Below are 22,542 nucleotides of genomic sequence, written 5' to 3'. Positions count from 1 at the left end.
GCTCTATTTCTATCATATACTCAAAAGTCCTTTATAGTTTTCTCAACTATTTTTCCAACCACTGAGCTAATTCCCATAATCATCCTTAGACCTTATTTTAAAAACAGCTACTCTAGTGGCTCCTTGCAGTCCTTTGGTGGTTGTACTTAATGGCAAATTACACATTTTGCTTAGGTTTCAGAGTAGCAGCCGTGTTAGTCTGTATTCGCAAAAAGAAAAGGAGTACTTGTGGCACCTTAGAGACTAACCAATTTATTTGAGCATAAGCTTTCGTGAGCTACAGCTCACTTCCTCAGATGCATATCGTGGAAACTGCAGCAGGCTTTATATATACACGGGGTGGGGGGGATGTGAGAAAACCTGGATTTGTGCAGGAAATAGCCCAACTTGATTGTCATGCACATTGTGTAAAGAGTTGTCACTTTGGATGGGCTATCACCAGCAGGAGAGTGAATTTGTGTGGGGGGGGTGGAGGGTGAGAAAACCTGGATTTGTGCTGGAAATGGCCCACCTGATGATCACTTTAGATAAGCTATTACCAGCAGGACAGTGGGGTGGGAGGAGGTATTGTTTCATATTCTCTGTGTATATATAAAGCCTGCTGCAGTTTCCATGATATGCATCTGAGGAAGTGAGCTGTAGCTCACGAAAGCTTATGCTCAAATAAATTGGTTAGTCTCTAAGGTGCCACAAGTACTCCTTTACATTTTGCTTAGTGGCTTACCTATTAATTCTAGGGCTCCTTCACAACCGTTGGGTGAATGCAGTCCATCCCTGGGGATTCACTACAATTTATTTTTTGTGTTCCATCACCTTTGTTTTTTAAACAAAAGGTTTTGTGTCTCAGACTGTGGATGTTCTTTTCATTACTTTAACAGTAAAACAGAGGAAAATAGCCCAAAATATAAGCCACAAAACATCAGATCATAAATATAAGAAGAGGGATCGATGGGGTCTTTTTTTTTTAATTTAAAGGGACAAAGGCACATGTCAGTTATAGAAATAAAATGCATTGAAGCCATAGAATGTGTGCCTCCTCCCTTCATGAATATTATCCCTGAGGTCTTTTGCTTCTCCTTTAATAGAATTATGAAAACGTTTGTGTGCTCCTGTTTTAGAAAAGGAATCCTGAAGCTCGAGTAATGATGTCTGAGGTCGAGGCACCCCAGAATTAGGAATCCATTCAGGCAGTGCCATGTTAGGCGGGTTGCCATCCAAATTCAAAGCATATTGGGTTTCCTCTTGATCATTGCACTCAGGTTGAAAATGTCCATCTTCTCCACCAGTTTGATTCTTTGGTACACCTGGCTTACAAAGACTAACTGGGTTGTGCCATACAATGTATTGGTCTAAATGGCTAGGTTTCAAATCTTCATAGTAAAGGGAATTCCAAGACGGTGTGGGAGAAGGGTCAGAGTCAGGTCTGACTGCAAGCTGCCTTCTGTACAAAGCTTCCATTTGCCATGTATCTGTGATTTTCTGAAATTTGTTTACTATACGTCTGTTATCCTGACTCTCATCTCTCTGGTAACATGCTTGAGGCAGATGAAGAGTCTGCAGTGAGTCCTCCTCCCTTTTCTTGGCTTCGTTTTCTGTATGTTTACATTGCTGATCCAGATTTGTCGCTGTTTTCCTATTGCTAAGTATCACGTCTGAGTAACTGGGTATGACAGCATGAACTGTGTACAAAACTGGAGGCACGTGGACATCTGAGGAATCCTGTTCTTGTAAAACTGATTCGTGGGGACGCCGACTTTGGAGGAAACGTGCGATGCGCCCTTCTAGGGGTCTCACTTGTGAGAGACTAGGCAGAAATGTTTCTTTCTGTGGGAGTCAAAAAAAAGGATTAGGGTTGGCATCTAAACCTGTGCATTTAACAAAGGAAAAGTGTCGTGGCTGGTGGTCCTGATCATTGGCTTACTCTGCCAAAAGGGTTCAAGTGTGAGTCTTCATCCACAGCCCCATACTTGGGGTGGTGCGGAGGCGTGCTGCCAGACATGGGCACAGAGTCAGGGGGAATATGGCCACTGCTTCACCCTTTGAAAGTGAGCAGTTAGTGCCCTCCCGTAGACACGCCAACTCTGGTGGGCTAGGCGAGGAGCCTAGACTATGATCCCACCCCTACCCAGAGCATATTGGAAGGCTATAGACCTTTTCCTTGGGAGAGGACAATAAATGTATTGTGCCTAGCATCTATGTACAGGACACAAATGGGAGGAGGCTTCTCCCACTTTCTGTGGTTACCATCCCTCCTATTTGTGATCTTATGACATCCACGTTGCAATACCAACAAATACTTATGTTAATGTATATTGTTTAGCTTCTTTTAATGTAATTTAGCAGTTGGAAGCAATGAGGATCATTAAAACCATATGGCCAGCCAGCTCTCTGCAGACCATAGTTTGGAGAACCACTGATCTATCGTCATTATTAATTATTTGCATTGCGGTAGCACCAAGGAGCCTCAACTAAGTCAAAGCCCCATTATGCTAGACACTGTACAAACAGAGTAAATGACCATCCCTGCCTGGTACAGCTTGCAGTCTAAAAATTACTCAAATAACCCAAATGTTTTATTTCTGCTATTTATTTTAAAGTACTAATGTTGTTGGGACAAACAGGTCTGGCCCAGAGTGGACACAAGTTCTGAGGCCAGAGGGCAAGGAAAACTGACCTGTGTTTGAATTAATGAGAGCTGCCATTTTGGATTTTCTCGTCTAGAAGCAAGTTGTTGAAAATACACTTTTCAAGCCTTCTTTATACATCATAAAGAAGGAGAAAAAGGGCACAAACTATTTTTTTCCAGGTCACCTTTAAGAGAACTCAGCATCTTTTCTGTTTAAGATATGGGGTAAAATTATTATTATTTATTGATTACAACTATTTGCACTGTAAAAAAAAGAAAAACAAAAGACAGTGCAATCTACAAGTCGAAGCATGAAGGGGCATACAAATGTTAAGTATATCTGGCACGTGAATACCTTGCAATGCCAGCTACAACAGTGCTATGTGAATGTCTGTTCTCACTTTCAGGTGACAATGTTAATAAGTAGCAGAAAGCATTATTTCCTGTAAATGTAAACAAACTTTTTGTCTTAGCGATTGGCTGAACAAGAGGTAGGACTAAGTGGACTCGTAGACTCTAAAGTTTTACATTGTTTTGTTTTGAGTACAGTTATGCAAAAAAATAGTTAATCTAATTTGTAAGTTGCATTTTCATGATAACAGGTTTCAGAGTAACAGCCGTGTTAGTCTGTATTCGCAAAAATAAAAGGAGTACTTGTGGCACCTTAGAGACTAACGAAAGCTTATGCTCAAATAAATTGGTTAGTCTCTAAGGTGCCACAAGTACTTCTTTTATTTTCATGATAAAGAGATTGCATTACAGTATCTGTATGAGGTGAACTGAAAAATACTATTTTTTTGGGTTATCTTTTTTAAAGTGCAAATATTTGAAATTAAAAAATAATACAAAGTGATCACTGTACACTTTGTATTCTGTGTTGTAATTGAAATCAATATATTTGAAAATGTAGAAAAACATCAAAATATTTATAATAAATCTAAATTGGTATTCTGTTATTAACAGTGCGATTAAAACTTCAGTTAATTGCAATTAATTTTTTAATTGAGTTCATTTGTTTTGAGTTAATTGTTTGAAGTAACTGCAATTATCTGACAACCCTAAACATTTTCAAAAGCATCTAAGGATATGTCTTCACTCCTTAAATATTATCCTGTCTGAGCCCTAAGCATTTATGCAGGTGACTAACCTGTCCTTCTTCCTGCACTGCTGCAGTGACACTGTTATTTTTGGCATGCTAGCTCAGTCAAGACTAGTTTGTGTATGTCTGCCTTACCTCGTAATTACACTTCCAGCTGCAGTATAGACATATGCTTTATCTAAAAGTCCCATTTTTAAAAGTGACATAGCCACTTAGACATTTAAGTCCCATTGACTTTCACTTAGCCCTGGTCTACACTAGGAGTTGGTCGAATTTAGCAGCGTTAAATCAATTTAACCCTGCACTCGTCCACATGACAAAGCCCTTTTTTTCGACTTAAAGGGCTCTTAAAGGGCCCCCGACAAGGGGATTAGCGCTGAAATCGGCCTTGCCGGTCGAATTTGGGGTACTGTGGATGCCATTAGACGGTATTGCCCTCTGGGAGCTATCCCAGAGTTCTCCATTGTGACCGCTCTGGACAGCACTCTCAACTCACATGCACTGGCCAGGTAGACAGGAAAAGGCCAGCGAACTTTTGAATTTCAATTTCCTGTTTGGCCAGTGTGGCAAGCTGCAGGTGAGTGCAGAGCTCATCAGCAGAGGTGACCATGCAGAACTCATCAGCAGAGGTGACCATGATGGAGTCCCAGAATTGCAAAAGAGCTCCAGCATGGACTGAACGGGAGGTACAGGATCTGATCGCTGTATGGGGAGAGGAATCCGTGCTATCAGAACTCCATTCCAGTTTTCGAAATGCCAAAACATTTGTCAGAATCTCCCAGAGCATGAAGGACAGAAGCCATAACAGGGACCTGAAGCAGTGCTGCGTGAAACTTAAGGAGTCTGAGGCAAGCCTACCAGAAAACCAGAGAGGCAAATGGCCGCTCCAGGTCAGAGCCCCAAACATGCTGCTTCTATGATGAGCTGCATGCCATTTTAGGGGGTCCAGCCACCAGTACCCCAGCCGTGTTTTTTGACTCCTTCAATGGAGAGGGAGGCAACACGGATGCAGGTTTTGGGGATGAGGAAGATGATGATGATGAAGTTGTAAATAGCTCACAGCAAGCAAGCGGAGAAACCGGTTTTCCTGACAGCCAGGAACTGTTTCTCACCCTGGACCTGGAGCCAGTACCCCCCGAACCCACCCAAGACTGCCTCCCGGACCTGCCAGGTGGAGAAGGGACCTCTGGTGAGTGTACCTTTTAAAATAGTATACATGGTTTAAAAGAAAGCATGTTTAATGATTAATTTGCCCTGGCATTTGCGGCTCTCCTGGATGTACACCCAAAGCCTTTGCGAAAGGTTTCTGGGGAGGGCAGCCTTATTCCGTCCACCATGGTAGGATACTTTACCACTCCAGACCAGTAGCACGTACTCGGGAATCATTGTAGAACAAAGCATTGCAGTGTATGTTTGCTGGCATTCAAACAACATCCGTTCTTTATCTCTCTGTGTTATCCTCAGGAGAGTGATATCATTCATGGTCACCTGGTTGAAATAGGGTGGTTTTCTTAAGGGGACATTCAGAGGTGCCCGTTCCTGCTGGGCTGTTTGCCTGTGGCTGAACAGAAATGTTCCCTGCTGTTAGCCATGGGGAGGGGGAAGGGGTGAGGGGCTACCCACGTGGTGGGGGGAGGCAAAATGCGACCTTGGAACGAAAGCACATGTGCTTTGAATGTAATGTTAACAGCAAGATTTACCGTGAAAGAGTGTACCCGTTGTTCTATAAAATGTGTCTTTTTAAATACCACTGTCCCTTTTTTCCCCCTCCACCAGCTGCATGTGTTTCAAGGATCACAGGATCTTCTCCTTCCCAGAGGCTAGTGAAGATTAGAAGGCGAAAAAAACGCACTCGCGATGAAATGTTCTCTGAGCTCATGCTGTCCTCCTACACTGACAGAGCACAGACGAGGTGCTTCTCTCCTTCACCATCCCTCCTAGGCTACCTTGGCAGTTATCCCCCTATTTGTGTGATGAATTAATAAAGAATGCATGAATGTGAAGCAACAATGACTTTATTGTCTCTGCAAGTGGTGATCGAAGGGAGAAGGGGAGGGCGGTTAGCTTACAGGGAAGTAGCGTGAACCAAGGGGCAGGGGGTTTCATCAAGGAGAAACAAACAGAACTTTCACACCGTAGCCTGGCCAGTCATGAAACTGGTCTTCAAAGCTTCTTTGATGCGCACCACGCCCTCCTGTGCTCTTCTAACCACCCTGGTGTCGGGCTGTGCGTAACCAGCAGCCAGGCAATTTGCCTCAACCTCCCACCCCACCATAAACGTCTCCCCCTTACTTTCACAGATATTGTGAAGTACACAGCAAGCAGTAATAACAGTGGGAATATTGGTTTTGCTGAGGTCTAACCGAGTCAGTAAACTGCGCCAGCGCGCTTTTAAACGTCCAAATGCACATTCTACTACCATTCTGCACTTGCTCAGCCTGTAGTTGAACAGCTCCTGACTACTGTCCAGGCTGCCTGTGTATGGCTTCATGAGCCATGGCATTAAGGGGTAGGCTGGGTCCCCAAGGATAACTATAGGCATTTCAACATCCACAACGGTTATTTTCTGGTCTGGGAATAAAGTCCCTTCCTGCAGCTTTTGAAACAGACCAGAGTTCCTGAAGATGCGAGCGTCATGTACCTTTCCCAGCCATCCCATGTTGATGTTGGTGAAATGTCCCTTGTGATCCACCAGTGCTTGCAGCACTATTGAAAAGTACCCCTTGCGGTTTATGTACTCGCCGGCTTGGTGCTCCACTGCCAAGATAGGAATATGGGTTCCGTCTGTGGCCCAACCACAGTTAGGGAATCCCATTGCAGCAAAGCCATCCACTATGACCTGCACGTTTCCCACGGTCACTACCCTTGATATCAGCAGATCTTTGATTGCGTTGGCTACTTGCATCACAGCAGCCCCCACAGTAGATTTACCCACTCCAAATTGATTCCCGCCTGACCGGTAGCTGTCTGGCGTTGCAAGCTTCCACAGGGCTATTGCCACTCGCTTCTCAACTGTGAGGGCTGCTCTCATCTTGGTATTCATGCACTTCAGGGCAGGGGAAAGCAAGTCACAAAGTTCCATGAAAGTGCCCTTACGCATGCGAAAGTTTCGCAGCCACTGGGAATCGTCCCAGACCTGCAATACTATGTGGTCCCACCAGTCTGTGCTTGTTTCCCAGGCCCAGAATCGGCGTTCCACCACATGAACCTGCCCCATTAGCACCATGATGCCCACATTGCCAGGGCCCGTGCTTTGAGAGAAGTCTGTGTCCATGTCCTCATCACTCTCGACACCACACTGACGTCGCCTACTTGCCCAGTTTCACTTTGCCAGGTGCTGGTGCTGCATATACTGCTGGATAATGCGTGTGGTGTTTAATGTGCTCCTAATTGCCAAAGTGATCTGAGTGGGCTCCATGCTTGCTGTGGTATGGCGTCTGCACAGAAAAAAGGCGCGGAACGATTGTCTGCCGTTGGTCTGACGGAGGGAGGGGCGACTGACAACATGGCTTACAGGGAATTAAAATCAACAAAGGGGGTGGTTTTTCATCAAGGAGAAACAAAAACAACTGTCATGCAGAATGGCCCCCTCAAGGATTGAACTCAAAACCCTGGGTTTAGTAGGCCAATGCTCAATGCCTCTGGTATTTCAGGCAGGACTGAATCTCCATTAAAGTTTTCAAGGTGCCCCTGACAGACCTCACCAAAACGATTGTCGGCTGTTGATTTCATGGAGGGAGGGAGGGACGGGGGTGGAGAACAAATGAATACAAAACAAATCTGGTCTATTTCTTGTTTTGATCCACTCCATCTATCTTTTACATCTTTGGCTGGCAGCAGATGGTGAAGTAGGACTGCAAGCCATCCACATCTCCTGGCTGTGCAGCAGAAGATGTTGCAATAGGACTGCTAGCCATCCTCATCTCCTGCCTGCTCACCATAAGATGGTACAATAGGACTGCCTGCAGGACTAAAGAGAATGACCTGGTTGAGTCACTCCTAATTTAGTCCCTGTGCCCATATCTGCCCAGGTGCTCCTGACTGACCTTACCGAGGCGGCCAGGAGCTCCTCAGACACGATGAGGATGGTTTTCAGGCCTATTGCACCGTCTGCTGCCACAAGGCAATGGGTTGCTGCTGCTGTGTAGCAATGCAGTACCACGTCTGCCAGCACCCAGGAGACATATGGTGACAGTGAGCTGAGCGGGCTCCATGCTTGCCATAGTATGGTGTCTGCACAGGTAACTGAGGAAAAAAGGCGCAAAACAATTGTCTGCCGTTGCTTTCACAGAGGGAGGGAAGGAGGGAGGGCCTGATGACATGTACCCAGAACCACCCGCGACCATGTTTTTTGCCCCATCAGGCATTGGGATCTCAACCCAGAATTCCAATGGGCAGTGGAGACTGTGGGAACTGTGGGATAGCTACCCACAGGGCAACACTCCAGAAGTCGACGCTAGCCTCGGTACTGTGGACACACTCCGCCGAGTTAATGCACTTAATGCACTTAGAGCATTTTGTGTGGGGACACACACAATCGACTATATAAAAACGATTTCTAAAAAACCGACTTCTATAAATTCGACCTAATTTCGTAGTGTAGACATACCCTTAGTGACTGAGTCACTTTTAAAAATGGGATTTAGGAGCCCAAGTAACTTAAATGCTTTTGAAATGTTATCTGTTTCTACTCTTAAAACTGACTTTGTAAAATATGGTACTGTCTCACTCAATAGATCTGCTTCGTGTGTGCATTCAAAATCATCTGGATCTTTTAGTGACAAAAGGAGTTTGAATAACTTCTTTACTCTTGCTAGCACTGCAGAGCCAGCACAGCTGTGGGACAGTGAATTGGAATTGGTTCCTTCTTGTGCATTATCAACAGAATACTTTACCTAGTTCCAATCAATTACACCTGTGCAAAGTCACTGAAGACAATGGGACTGCATGTGTCACTGAGGGCATAAATTGGCCTGCAGAACATTTATTATAGGTAATGATGCATGAGAAGAGAGCAATTCAGCTTGATTTTCATATCCGATGTTTAGTTTGCATGGCTGGCAGTTATGAAAACACATTTTTACTTGTATCCTGAGCACATTTAATATTAAAATTATTGAGACAATAAACATGGAACCTCCCAAAGCCATTTTACCCTTTGCAGAATAGAACTGCACTTTAAAATAGAATCAGAGAACTTTGAAGGAATTGTACATTCTTGATTCACCTTAAAATAAAAAGGCAAATTACTTACATGAAAGTAGCAGAATGGAAAACTATCTCAAAAACCTCAGCTGATTCTTCTTGGTAGACAAACAATAACATGTGATGCTACATGGACTTTTACCAAATGGAAGCTAAATCTACATGTTATCAGGAAAGACCGAGTCTGATAAAGGCCATAGGCCAGATCCTCAGCTGGTGGCTTCAATGGAGCTATGCTGATTTACACTAGCTGAGGATCTGACCCAATGCATTTCAGCCTCTGCAATGGTGCACCACTCACAAGAGACCTCCCTTCTGATTTTAAGGGTGGCATTACTAATGTTTTTAGAGGCAAAAGGTACTGTAAAGTGTTGTCATGTGCTGGTGACAGCTTTGAAAGATGAGAGAGAAAATTCAACTAAGCCGGGAGTCACAATCAAGAAAATTGGTAATTGAACACATCTTTGATACATTATACAACTTCTGTCTACAAAATAGATGACCACTGATTTTAACTTATGAATAATTTATCTCCAGTTTAGAGTAAACCTGATCTTGTAAACACACATTACTGGGGCTACTACTGCAAGTCATATCTGGGTCTACTCCTGTTCGTGAACGCTATGTCTGGTTGCAGGATGAGGTTCTTAGTGATTGCAGTACTTACCAGTTCCACGTCTTCCCCTAATTCTCCAGTTACTCTGCCAATTAACTTCATGTTGTAATCATCCAGTACAAGGGGGTTCATGGGACCTCTACCTTAATGGAAACATATTTTATTTTCTAGTCTGCTTTGGTTAGACAAATGAGAAGAAATGTTTAGTCACGTGTGTGGAAAAACTCAAATAACTGTTACCCTGTGTAACATTTATCATATATGCAGCTGCTTTTTAAAAATACTCCAAATCTTGAAATAGGACTCAAAAATGGAAAACTAAATCCATTGGCTAAACCCTTCTGCTGACATCATGTTATCTTTTCTTCTTTATCTCTATTCGTTTCTATTAAAAATAATGCATACCTGTGAAATCGTGGTTATATGTTGTTATCCACTGGGCCCTCTCTACGTTTCGCAGCATGTTGGTTGTCCTTGAAGAGAGATTAGGTTCCAGTGGGTTGCATGTAGCGTTCGGAGCCACAGTCTTTGGTGGCTTTGGATAGTATATCTGACTGCTTCCCTCAACAAATTTAGGAAACTGGAGGGAAAAAATAAAATAGGTAAAGTATAAAAATCTTGCTGCATCTAGGTGAGGTGTCTTTAAGACATGGGGTATCTGTATGTATTTTAAAGTTCTGATATGAAAAAGATCAGAAAATATGGTCTTTTTAGGAAACATTAAGTGGTAGCATGGGTGAGTTGGACATAAATTTATTTCTAGAAAGGGCCTACGCACCCCTTACTCTTGTGAACAATTTTCCACACTTCATCCAGCAATCTTTCTGTTAAGTTTACCTGATGGAATTACTCATGGGCGTAGTTCTGCACCACTGGAATTCAGCCCTGCATTACAGTCTAATTAGAATATTTAACATCTGCATAATTCACCTGAAACAATACACTTCGATTTAAAATCTTCATGTGAGGCTCTTCCTTGCTCTCATATTTTCAAGGACACAGGAGGCTGGACTCTACATACCATTCATACGCATTCATATTAACAGGGTGCTTCATAGGGATTGTCAAGTCAACAGGCTTGTATCTCTCAATATCCATAGGAAACTGCATCCCCAAAAGCTGTATCTATATCCTCCTTTTGTTTACCACTGGCCTTCCTATACTCTTCATCTTGTCTCATGTATGTCTTTCATCTAACTTAGGCTGAGCAGAGACCTGATCTTTCTATTCATCTGAAGACAAACATTAGCAGAAGCCTTAACACAAGTGCTGGAACAGGACAGGTCAGGGGGCCATGACCTTGTCACTTTTAAAAGTGGGAGGGCTAAGCCCCTTCCATTTTTTACCATCTGTAAGGACAAGCAACGAGGTGGAGAGGAGTGAGTGGGGGGCTGGGTCTTGGGGGAAAGAGGTGGCACAAGGGTGTGGCCTAGAGTTGCCAATTTTGGTTGGACGAATTCCTGGAGATTTCATCACATGACATAATCTTTAATTAAAGATTAATCTTTAATTCCTGGAGACTCCAGGACAATCCTGTAAGGTTGGCAACCCTAGTGTGTGCTCAAGGAGAAGGGGCGGTGTGAGCTTGGAGGCTTGGGGAGAAGGGGTGGTGTTGGGGTGTAGCTTTGGGGAGAAGAGGTAGTGTGGGGTGGGGTGGGGGGCAGGGCCACGGTTCGGGCCCCTGTGGCCCCTGAGGGAGCCTCCGCTGTTCCTGAGCCTTAACGTTTAGGGGCAAATCCATCTACTCATTCTGTGTTCACGCAGGACCCCCCCGCAATGGAACCAGTATGCATCAGCTGTGTAAGGCAGAGCTGGATTCAGAGATCTGTGTAGGGGAGGTGCTCTTCTTGCACAGCATGGAGATGAGCTCTGCTGGGAGAGGCTCCCTGTATGGCAGCATGAGGACAGGACCAGGGCAAGGCAAAAGAGTATCTGTTGTTACACAGATCCTCCAGTCATGAGGGGCTGCAGAGGAGTGGCTCAGTGGCCATTTTGTTAATCTAGCATGAGAAATTCCTCCTCCTACATGTCTCTGGGGTACTAGATTGGGCACTGGATTTTTATCCCTTAAATCAAAAAGAGCCTTTAGCCTGACAGCCTCTCTTAGCTTCTGATCTTATTTACATGTTTTTTTGGTGAATGAAAAATCTCTCCTAAAATGACGGCTGTTTGTTTTGACTACACTGTGCTCTATGCAGGGCTTGAATGGGTTTGTAACTGAAATTAATTTGAAATGCAGTCAGGCATCTTAATTTCTTCTAAATCAGTTTTACAAGGGTTTGGTTTTGTTTGATAAAAATGTAAATTTTCCTAATCACAGGAACAACTACCTACATGAAAGTATGCATGTTGTCCTGGCCAATGCAAGGCCTCCTTCTGGGAGTCTGATGGAATGTTGATGACTTCATGTCTATATGGATTACCTAAATAGTTGAGAAAAAAATAACAGGCTATAGTATAATATCCATCAGGCAGAGCCAGGGACAGAAGAAGAGAGAAAAGTTCATTGGTGGCTGAGGTTTGTACACAAATCCTCTCTGGGTTGGGTTTTATTGCAAGGGCTCTTGTTTAATGCAAATTGACACCAATTTGGCAAGACTCTCGCTGCATTCTCCCTGTATAGTTTTACAAGTACAAACAAAACACTACAGGATAAATAAGAACTGGTGAATTAGAACGTTGGGCCTCTGCCCATAAAACCTCACCCAGAGGTGGAACTGAATGCCACTGATCAATGAAGTAGCCTAATTGACTGAGCACAGGCCTGGAGCAACTGAGCCCTGGTCTATGCTACAAATTCATGTCACTATAATGACATCACTCAGGGGTATGGAGTGATACAGTTATACTGACTGAACTCCCGGTGTGGGAGTGACACTGTGTCGATGGGAGAGCTTTTCCCGTCAAAATAACTACTGCCTCTCGGGGAGGGGGAGTATCTACGGTGACGGGAAAAGCTCTCCCATCGGCATAGGTAGCATCTTCACTAAGTGCTACAGTGGCGCAGCTGCAGCGCTGCAGGTATAGACGAGCCCTTAGTTCTGATCCAGGCTCTGCTGTGTGGCCTTCCTGCACCCAACTCCCCCAGAAATCAAGTCAAGTCAATGGGAGTTTGGTGCCTAATACCTTTGCGAATATCACTGTAGCAAGCCGCCGACTCACCGACGCGGCACCTCCTGCTGGTTGTCCGGGAATTAGCTCTTTCCAGCCTCGGAGTGCCTCCTGCAGGGTGGTTTCTCCCTACCGGTATCTGCTTCCTCATCACTCTCCACCACTTATACTTCGGGCACTTCAGGCCCCCTTATCTGGGTCTCTCCTCCCAGGATGCCCACCTTGCCTCAGTGGCTACTGCCAGTTGTCATCTAGCTCCCTTTCTCTGGGAAAACTGCAGTCTATAATGGCCACTCATCATTGGCAAGGGGGTTGGACCGCTATCTTTCTAGCCCGCAGCTGTCTCCCTGCAGCCCCAGTACCTCCTTAGGCTTTCCTGCCAGGCCGCAGCCTGGGAGGTAGCCAGGCTTGAACTCCCCAGCTCAGCCTGCCCTTTCCCCAGCACTGCTCTATTGAAGGTACCCTGTCTCTCCCAGGCAGCTAGGTCCTTCTCACTCCAGGGCTGGAGTGAGACTCTCACAGCCCTCTTACCAAGGCCAGCTGTGGCCAGCTACCTAGCCAGCCTCCCTCAGCTGTTCTCACTCCTTTTATCCCAGGAGCAGGGTAACCACCCCGCTACAATCACCCAAAGTATTCTTTATATCGTAAAAGTGATAAAAGCCACCCAAGTTCAGTCTAGGTTACCTGAGTCCTCAGTCTAGATTTCCATCTTCCCAACTAAAAGCAAACTGCAGTAAATAAGTTTTTGTCCCAGCTTGCCCATATAAGTAAGATCATACAGAGGGAACAACGAATAAAGTCAAAGAATTTTTGAAGAGCAGTCATTTGCTGCTTCTAAAGTAATTCTTAACCCAATAAATTTTGTTGGGAATAGACCACAGCTTCCAATGATCCCCTGTTGAGCGAAAATAGGTTTTGCAAACCCACCTCCACACATCTGATTAGCATTGTTTAGTTTGAATGGAGAACTGTAAAAAGCGGAAGAGAGGTCAAAAAAGTACTTCCAATGTTATACGCTTTTTGTGAAAAGGTTTTGTTTATGGCTGACCAAAGTAGCCCCATATCATACAACCCTCTTAAACATCACTGTTCAGCACAGTGACAGTGACTAGGGAAGGTGGCTGATTAATGCAAATTGACCTGCTGCTTAATGTCATCAGCTTCTTATCACTCCAGAAAATGCTGCTTTTAAACAGAGAGTGCCAAACTGTGCTTGGCTCGCAGACATGGAGCAGAGAAGCTGGCAACGGCACCAAGAGTCCTGCTATTCTGGAAAAGAAATGTCCATCCTGCCCCCACACCTAAATGCCATGGGGTGCTAATGACAACACGTGTGCTAGTTAACCCAGACAGGAGAGCTGCAAAAAGCATACACACTTCAACAAAGAGATTGTGATCTGGAGAAACGGGGGCAAAGCCAGAGTACTACATTTTACCAGAGCCCTGGGCCAGATTCTGAGCCCCTTACTCGCATTGAATCCCATTGGGACCATTGTGGAGTAAGATGCTACTCAATGTGAGTAATGAGTAACAGTAATTTACTGCTTCTCTGAGCAGCATTAGTTTGCTGTTAGAAATAATTTCACCTTGGTGGGGTAAAATATAAACAGTTCAGTGACTGTTCAAACATACAGGAGTCATCCGCAAACAGTGAGTGTGGGGATTTCAGCTTAGCCCTGGTCTACACTACAAACTGATGTCGGTATATCTATGTCACTCATCCACACTTCCGAGCGATGTAGTAATACCAGCTGAACCCCTGGTGCAGACAGCACTGTGTCGATGGGAGGACTTCTCCTGTCAACATAGCAGCTACGGCAATGAGAGAAGCTCCCCTGTTGGCTTAGGCAGCGTCTTCACTAAGCACTACCCTGGCACAGCTGTGCTGCAAGTGTAGACAAGTCCTCAGACTGCAAGGGGCCTGGAAAAGTTTGCCACATGTTTTTGTACCCTGTGACCTCTCACTGCACATTCTGCCGTTTGTAAACATCTGGGTCTCTTCCATAGTGTAACTATTGTGGTCAATGGAGCTACTACAGGGATGAATTTATTTGGCCCAGGATTTGCAAACTTTTGATCTCTGCCATAGCTTTTTCTAGCCCCTCTCACTGCCTGTAACTACCAATAATTATTCCCATGACGGGAGAAGATTGTACACTAAATGTTATGCTTTACCTTTGTAGGAAATGGAGAGCCATGATGGCAGCATGCTTGGCACCAGCATGCAATGCTCCAGCTTAAGCCAAGCTGCTTAGCTCTGTCGCTATTATTTTCACACACTGGCTTCATTTCAACCAAATCACAAACATTTGAGAACACCAAACAAATGCCAAGTGCTGTTTTACCTTTGGTCTTTCTCAAAACAATCACATCATAAGCCTTTGTAGGGACGTTGGCATGAAAAGGTCGATGGTTGCTTGCTTGGATGCCAGTGTCTTGATCCTCTGGTGATTTAAAGTTTGGGAATGTGGCATACCTGGAGATGTGTGTCTGGTAGGGGTGTGTGACTGGAAATGGCAGGGATAATTGTCTTGGATTGAATTTAGATGGAAAGAAGAGCAGAAAGAAACAAAGTTACCTTACTTTAAATAAATATAGATTTGTCTTAATAGTAAAACAATATATTGTATATCCAACTGGGCCAAATTCATCCCTGGAATAATTCTGCTGAAGTCATTGGAGTTACACCTGGGAGGAATTTGATCTTCTCTGTTTAAAACAGATATTGGGTCATTGCTTGTCAGACACTTGTAAGGAGATGCAATAATTGCTCAGCTGAGAGGAGGCATGAGAAGCAAAGAGGAGGGGGTCCTTTAGTTTCTTTAACCTCTCCTGCCCTTAACTCACCAAGACTTCCCACTGTTCCCCCCTATACCTCTGAGGCTCTTTGTTCCTTCCCCTTCTTCCTATGTAAAAAAGATAATTTTTCTTTGTAGTTGCAACACTTGGGGCCAGCATTTGGGCCATGGAGATGCCACTACAGGCAAAGGGGCATCAAATAAAATTGTATAGTTAGCATGTCCTTAGGACCAGCTCTGCAATTGAGGAAGCATGAAGACCAAGACTAATATCTGATCTCTACTTGCTAATTAGAGATGGACCCAAATCAAGACTTTGGGAGGGGGTGGTGGTGTTTGAAATCAGAGCCCAGATCCAGATCAGAATTTTGTAAGAGGTCCCTACCAACATAATCTTCATGCTACCTAGAACTCTAACTGGGCCTACACTGCCTTCCTTGGGGAGGTCACCCACAGCTTCAGCCTGCACAGTAACACTACCCTTTCACGCTCATGAACACATAAACTTTACATCCGTCCTCTCTGTTCAAAGGTGCTCCTGTCTCTATAATAGTACATGACAGGAGGCTCTGTGGAGACAGGTACCCACAATAGGGCAAGTAAAAGACTGAAGAACTCATGTGAGAAACTTTCAGGGAAAGTATTTTCCTACAGACTCAAGAACTGGCATGTGGGGGGACAGGGTGGAGGACAGCGGGACAAGACAAAAACCAGACACAAGGAGCAGTGACAGAAAAAGGTATGGAGAGAAGGAAAACAAAGAGAGGGGAAACCAATCGCAATAGAAATAGCAGGCACCTGCCTCACACATAAGAAGTGCAAGCTTCAGAAAAGCAAATACAGGCCATAAGAAGGGTGTAAGAAGAGTGAAGGCTCGTGACGGGAGATGCCATCTAACATAGGAACACTGAAATCAACTGAGGTACTGTCAGACAGCCAAAAGAAGGATGGAAAAGAGGAGAGTAGAAGGGAAGACAAGGCCTGCCTAGTGGCCTAGCATAGTAGTAATGCACTGCTCTGGCATGTGTGAGATCAAGGTTCTTTTTCTAGACTTAGGTCTGTGTGTGGAAAAAAGGGGACTGTAGTTTTGTTGACTGCCTCTTGTTGGGAGAACACTATCGCTTTCCCCCCTTACAGTACCATTGTCTAGGAGGCCCCACTCCAGCAAAGCCCTTAAGACCGGCACTTGAAGTTAAGCATGAATAGACCCACTGAAGTCACTTTGCTGGATCAGGGCACTGGTCAATATAGAGGCAACCCCAAAGTGCTTAACTGCTTTGGGGGCTTTACATCTTAACGCTACAATTCAACTATGGTAACTGGAAACTATTTTATCGATGTAAAATAAAAAGTCAAATACAAACTGAACAGGTCTTCTAATATTAATTTTAACTCACTACTGCAGAAAAGATCAGACACATTAGCAAGCAGAAGAAAGCTAGTAAATAACATGTGTTCTAAAGACTTGGAGCAACTTACATAAAAAAAAAATTAAAAAAAAAGCAGGAGGAATGAGGAGGTGCAGCTTCCTTACAGGCTATAATGATCTTTGGCAATAAACGAACTTATGACTTCTAAACTCAAAGATCAAATATTTTAAGTGCATGGACTTTGTACATAATGAGTCACATTTACTAATGTTTACTTTTAGGTGAAAAAGAGGGGCAAATTCTAGCCTCAGCTTCTAGCACAGATCCCACTGAAGCTAATGGGTACCAGGCCTGTGCATCTAAACTCAAAATCTGGCCCAAAGAAAACGTTTTTTCTGGGTGGAGGGTGCTAAAAGAGAGTGCCACTGTGGACACCAAGAACTGGGATTTCACTGAGTGTTTCTCATATTGCTGGGGCTGCTATTTTCAGCTTTCAATTATTGAATGGTGAAGAAATCAAAGACCTAGATAAAAAATCCTAAAACATTGTGACAAGAGAAATAACAGGGATCCAGGGATCTGTCCTGAGGGAAACAATCACTGGGATTCTATTTCAGTATGAGGGAATTGCATGATCTGGGTTCTCTAGAAAACTCTAACATGAAAGTTTACGCACCTTATTGTGAGCAAACACCTTTTCCAAACTGCTTTAAAAAACACAGCCTACACAATATGTATAGGCCAACCTCACCCCTTTTCTGGGGCTGTACTCCACTAACTAAAATATCAACAATAAGCTAACAAACAATAGCTTGGCCACGGGTTCTCACAACAAATATTTGGTGGCCTCAGAGAGCAGTCACCAACTCTTGCTGATGGCCGCTCCCACAATTTTTCCTAAAATACTTAATTAACTTCAGGAAAAACAAATAAATATGTACCTGCCCTTGTCCAAATCATAATTTATTTATGTAGGGTTTTTTTATTTTCAGACTTAATAATAAAAATAATGTATAGTTGTCTCTATTCTTTAATGGACCTAAACAAATAAGGTGCTTTGTATGTTCTTGTACTTTTTGTTGCTGTTTCTTTTGCTTTTTTGGTTGCTTTTAAAAAAACTTGATAGCTAGTAAGTCTGCTGCTGTGAAAAGTGATACCTGTATGTTAATGCATGGTGCCAAGTATCAGAGGGGTAGCCATGTTAGTCTGTATCCACAAAAACAATGAGGAGTCCCGCGGCACCTTTTATCTTCTATCTGTTAGTCTTTAAGGTGCCACCGGACTCCTCATTGTTTGTATGTTAATATCACTTTCCAGGGCTTCCCAGCTAGCTACTAAGTCTGTTGTAAAAAGTGATATTAACAAACATACAAATATCACTTTTCACAGCAGATTTACTCAGCCCCGGATGTCTGGGGATAAATTAAGCCTTGGATGGGGAGGTGGGTCGGGCAGCAACAGAGGCCGGGGCAATGGTGGGGTGGGGTAAGCCCATGGCTGGAGCCTGGAGCCCAGTGCCTGGGGGTTGGAGCCTGAAGCCCCATGGCCATAGTCTGGGATCTGAGGCCCAAGCTTGAAGCCCTTCAGCCAGGGGACGGAGCCCACCACCACATAGCCAGAGCCGAAAGCCCCTTGGCCGGAGCCTGCAGTCCACCACCCCTGGGCTGAAATTTGACCCCACTGCCTCCAGGAAGATGGGGAACTCACTGGCTGCCTGTTCCTCCAGAGTTTGTCTCTCCAGAGCGGGGCTGGGCCCAACCCCTGCTGGGGACTCTACGGGAGGGGCTGCTGCTTTCCTCCCCACACCCCATCCAATCACTGCCCAGGAGGGACAAGAAAAGTCCCTGGTGGCTGCATGTGGCCACAGTGGCTGCATTTGAGAAATGCTGGCTTAGACTTTCTGACCAAGCTTGGCTTTACCTAGTCTACTATGTCCATACCCTAGATACTTCCTTCACTAAACAGGAGCTTCCCCTCCTCCCTGCCCATATATCTAGGTGGGGTAATGAGGTGTGACCATAAAAGCCTTTCCATGCCCACTGGCAAAGGGTTCAATGTCATGTAACAGCAACTTCTATCAACCCTGACCAACACATTGCTGTCATGATATTTATCTATAAAGTATGTTGTGTAAGATATTAAATGAAAGCTGGTGACACAGTGGTCATTCATATCATTGTGAAATGTGTGTCTTGACACTATCTAAGGCATTATGGATATTTACTGATATTATGCTTTAACACCTGTAACCAAACAAACAGAGAAACAGGTTTTCTTCCAGACAAGAGGGAGGCTAGTTATCTCCCTGTCTCTAATGTAAATTGAGCATGGTGATGTCAGAGACAAGGGTCAGTTCATTTGCATGGGAGGCATGCAGGAGGAGCCAATTAACACGAGGATGTGAAATCAGGATGAGAAGACACTGGAGTCTGAACCCCAGGGGTTCATCCTGACTTTACTGACAAAAACAATAAACTTTGAGGAATTTAAGGGGAAGCTAAAAGACATTTTGGATCCATCCCTGAGGGAATAAAGAGGTCAGTGCTCTTTGCATCTGTGAACGATGGATCCCAGACATGTGGGCTGGTGACACAGAGAAGTGGCTTGTCATAACCATACAGCTAAGGGTAGCCTAGAATTCCTCCTTACCTGTAAGGGGTTAAGAAGTTCAAATAACATGGTTGGCACCTGACCAAATGGGGAAAGGACCAATGGGGAAAGAAGATACTTTCAAATCGGGGGGTGGGGGAAGGCTTTGTTGTGCTCTTTGTGTGTTCTCTGGGGAAGCAGAGAAGCATCAGGTCAGAAAACTTCTCCTAAAATCATCCTAAAATGAGTCTCAATATTGGAAAAAGAGTAAGTAAATAAGGCAAGGTGTGTTAGATTATCTTTTGATTTTAGTTTGTGAATTTTCCCTGTGCTAGAAGGAGGTTTTTTCCTGTCTTTTGTAACTTTGAACTAAGCTTAGAGGGAGCTTCTCTGTGTTTGTGAATCTTTTGTTACCCTGTAAAGTTATCTTTCATCCTGATTTTACAGAGGTGATTCTTTCACCTTTTCTTTAAATAAAATTCTTCTTTTAAAAACCTGATTGATTTTTCAGTGTCGTATTGACTCAAGGGATGGGTCTGTGCTCACTTTGTAACCAATTGGTTAGGATATTATTCTCAAGCCTCCCCAGGAAAGGGGGTGTAAGGGCTTGGGAGGATATTTTGGGGGAGATAGGGCTCCAAGTGGCCCTCCCTGAATGCTTGTTTAAATCCCTTGGTGGTGGCAGCATACTGTCCAAGGACAAAAGGAATTTGTGCCTTGGGGAAGTTTTTAACTTAAGCTAGTAGAAATAAGCTTAGGGGGTCTTTCATGCAGGTCCCCACATCTGTACCCTAGAGTTCAGAGTGGGGAGGGAACCCTGACATGGCTGTAGGTGAGAAAACTGCTTTTGACAACAGTTGGAGTCTGCTAAGGTTATATGTAGTCTCTTAGAAGTGAGTTAAACTTTTCTTTTATTTGTTACCATTTCTGTTTCTATTATCTTTGCTTAGTGTCACTTAAATCTCTGTTCTTTATTATTAAACTTTTTCTTGTTTTATTATCAATTCATCTCAATGTTGTTATGTTAGAGTAAGGTGGAAATGCTCAGCTGAACCAACAGGCTGGGTATTCTGTCTCTTTGGAGACAGCAGACTTGGTATTTCTGTCAGTGACAGGCTCTTCCAAGGGGTTTGGGGGCTAGGGTGTATCAGGTGTTAGCCACAAGGCAAAGAGGGCTGGGAAAGGTCCTAAGGAGTTTGTTTGGCAGGCTAACAAGCTGTGGTGGCAGGGAGCTGTTACTCAGTTTAACACCAACAAATCTCTTATGCTAAAACAAAGGTGTAACAAGATCATTCATAACCCAGAGAAAGTATCACATGGCACTAGCAAGAGTGAGTCAGCAAAATGCATTTAGACCTTAGCCATCAGCCAGCAAGATCAACACCTGCTAAGAGGGTGGGGTGCTTTGGACAAGCACTAATAAATTTACCATTGTATGTGTTCATTCTGTAGTGAGATCTCTCTTTTTTTCCTAGTGCTAACTTTTCCCTTATCTATTGCCAGAGTACTTAAATTATATCAGTGCGGATATAAAATAGAGGAACTGCCTTTCTTTTAAGGCATAAAGAAAAAGGTACAATATAAATGATATAAACTTACTCGATTGAATTAGCTGGAGGTTCAGGAAGCCTGTATTAGAGAAAAGAAAATATTAGGTGACTAATTTGGAGTGATCAATATTCATTGTGATTCTCTCTCTCCTTTTTATCTAAATCAGTACAATCAACAAACATTAGAGACAAATTAATGTGTAATAAACACAGATAATACTCTCACTGATATCAGTCTCTGGGTGTGAAAGTCCTTTACATGTTTAGGTGCCAAAATATGAAAGCTCAATGGGCGGTGGGGGTGTGTCAGTTTAGAAGAAACAGGAAAAAAAGTCACCTCTAATACTTCCTTGTCACGAGCCCTACCTTAGTAAACATCACTCGATAGTACTTTTAAAAAAAGGAAGCCTTTTTATCAGTAATGCAAAACAGAAGAATCTGAAAATATAGCCACTCTATTCACAGGATTAGTAGAGAAATTATATAATCATTTTTCAATGATAAATTTTTTATTCTTCACAGTAGAGACTTATTTTTTTAAAAAAGCAGTAAGGTGGAGGATGTTTCCCAAACTTGGGATGCCGCTTGTTCAGGGAAAGCCCCTGGCGGGCCGGGCCGGTTTGTTTACCTGTCGTGTCCGCAGGTTCGGCCAATTGCGGCTCCCAATGGCCGCTGTTCACCGCTCCAGGCCAATGGGGGCTGCGGGAAGCGGTGGCCGGTATGTCCCTCGGCCCATGCCATTTCCTGCAACCCCCATTGGCCTGCAGTGGTGAACCGCGGCCCGTGGGAGCCGCGATCGGCCAAACCTGCGGATGTGGCAGGTAAACAAACCAGCCCGGCCCATCAGGGGCTTTCCCTGAACAAGCGGCGTCCCAAGTTTGGGAAACACTCGTCTACACTATAGAGTTAGGCCGACATAAGGCAGCTTATGCCAACCTATGTCAGTGTCTATGCTACAGCCTTGCTCCCGCTGATGTAAATGCCGTGCAACATAGTAACTCCACCTCCAAGAGAGAAATAGGGCTTATGTCCGTGTAGGTAGGGCAATGCAGTGTCTCTATAGAGCGCTGTAAAACTGACAAGAAAGCTGGCTCCCAGCTCCCCAGCCCGGCTGCTGCGCGGTCTCCGCTCTGAGCTGCGCTGCTACACAGACTTCCAGCCTGGACTGCCACCCGGGCTCCCCAATGTCAGCCCTGCTGCCCCCTGGGGTCCTGGCTCTCCACTCACTGCCAGGAGCACATCAGCTGACCGGGCTCCGGGTGCGGATCCGCTGGAGGTGAGAAGCCCCAGGTGTGGACAACAGTATGGACATCACGCACCGCAGTAATTACTGCGGTGGCTATAAGTCTACCGAACTGTCCCAGAGCTATTTCATTACTTCACATCAGTCATTATGGGGGTACCCATAGCCAGGTTCTATTCCAGCCTCTGGCCTGCAGGGTGACCTTGGGCAAGTCATGTCACTGCTCTGTGCCTCAGTTTCCCCATCTGTAAAATAGGGATAAGAAACTGACTTCCTTTGTAGAGTGCTTTGAGATCTACTGATAAAAAAGCACTGTATAAGAGCATGATATAAGG

At 44.4% G+C, this 22,542-nt stretch overlaps 1 protein-coding gene across 1 annotated transcript in view; it reads right to left on the bottom strand.

Annotated features, from left to right (window-relative positions):
- Positions 1-990: 990 nt before the first annotated feature.
- Positions 991-22,542, bottom strand: part of SPMIP4 (sperm microtubule inner protein 4) — a 40,306-nt gene continuing 18,754 nt past the window's right edge. The window contains exons 4-9 of the mRNA XM_073329667.2: positions 21,014-21,043; positions 15,003-15,187; positions 11,881-11,969; positions 9,952-10,126; positions 9,598-9,689; positions 991-1,824 (exon numbers count right to left, since the gene is read on the bottom strand). Of these exons, the coding sequence (XP_073185768.2) occupies positions 991-1,824; positions 9,598-9,689; positions 9,952-10,126; positions 11,881-11,969; positions 15,003-15,187; positions 21,014-21,043 (1,405 nt within the window). The remainder of the gene's footprint in view (positions 1,825-9,597; positions 9,690-9,951; positions 10,127-11,880; positions 11,970-15,002; positions 15,188-21,013; positions 21,044-22,542) is intronic.

Source organism: Lepidochelys kempii, chromosome 2 (assembly GCF_965140285.1).
Source record: "Lepidochelys kempii isolate rLepKem1 chromosome 2, rLepKem1.hap1, whole genome shotgun sequence".
In the NCBI taxonomy this organism is placed as follows: domain Eukaryota; kingdom Metazoa; phylum Chordata; order Testudines; family Cheloniidae; genus Lepidochelys; species Lepidochelys kempii.
The sequence above is the reverse complement of the archived record's forward strand: the minus strand, read 5'-3'. Positions and strand labels throughout refer to the sequence as shown.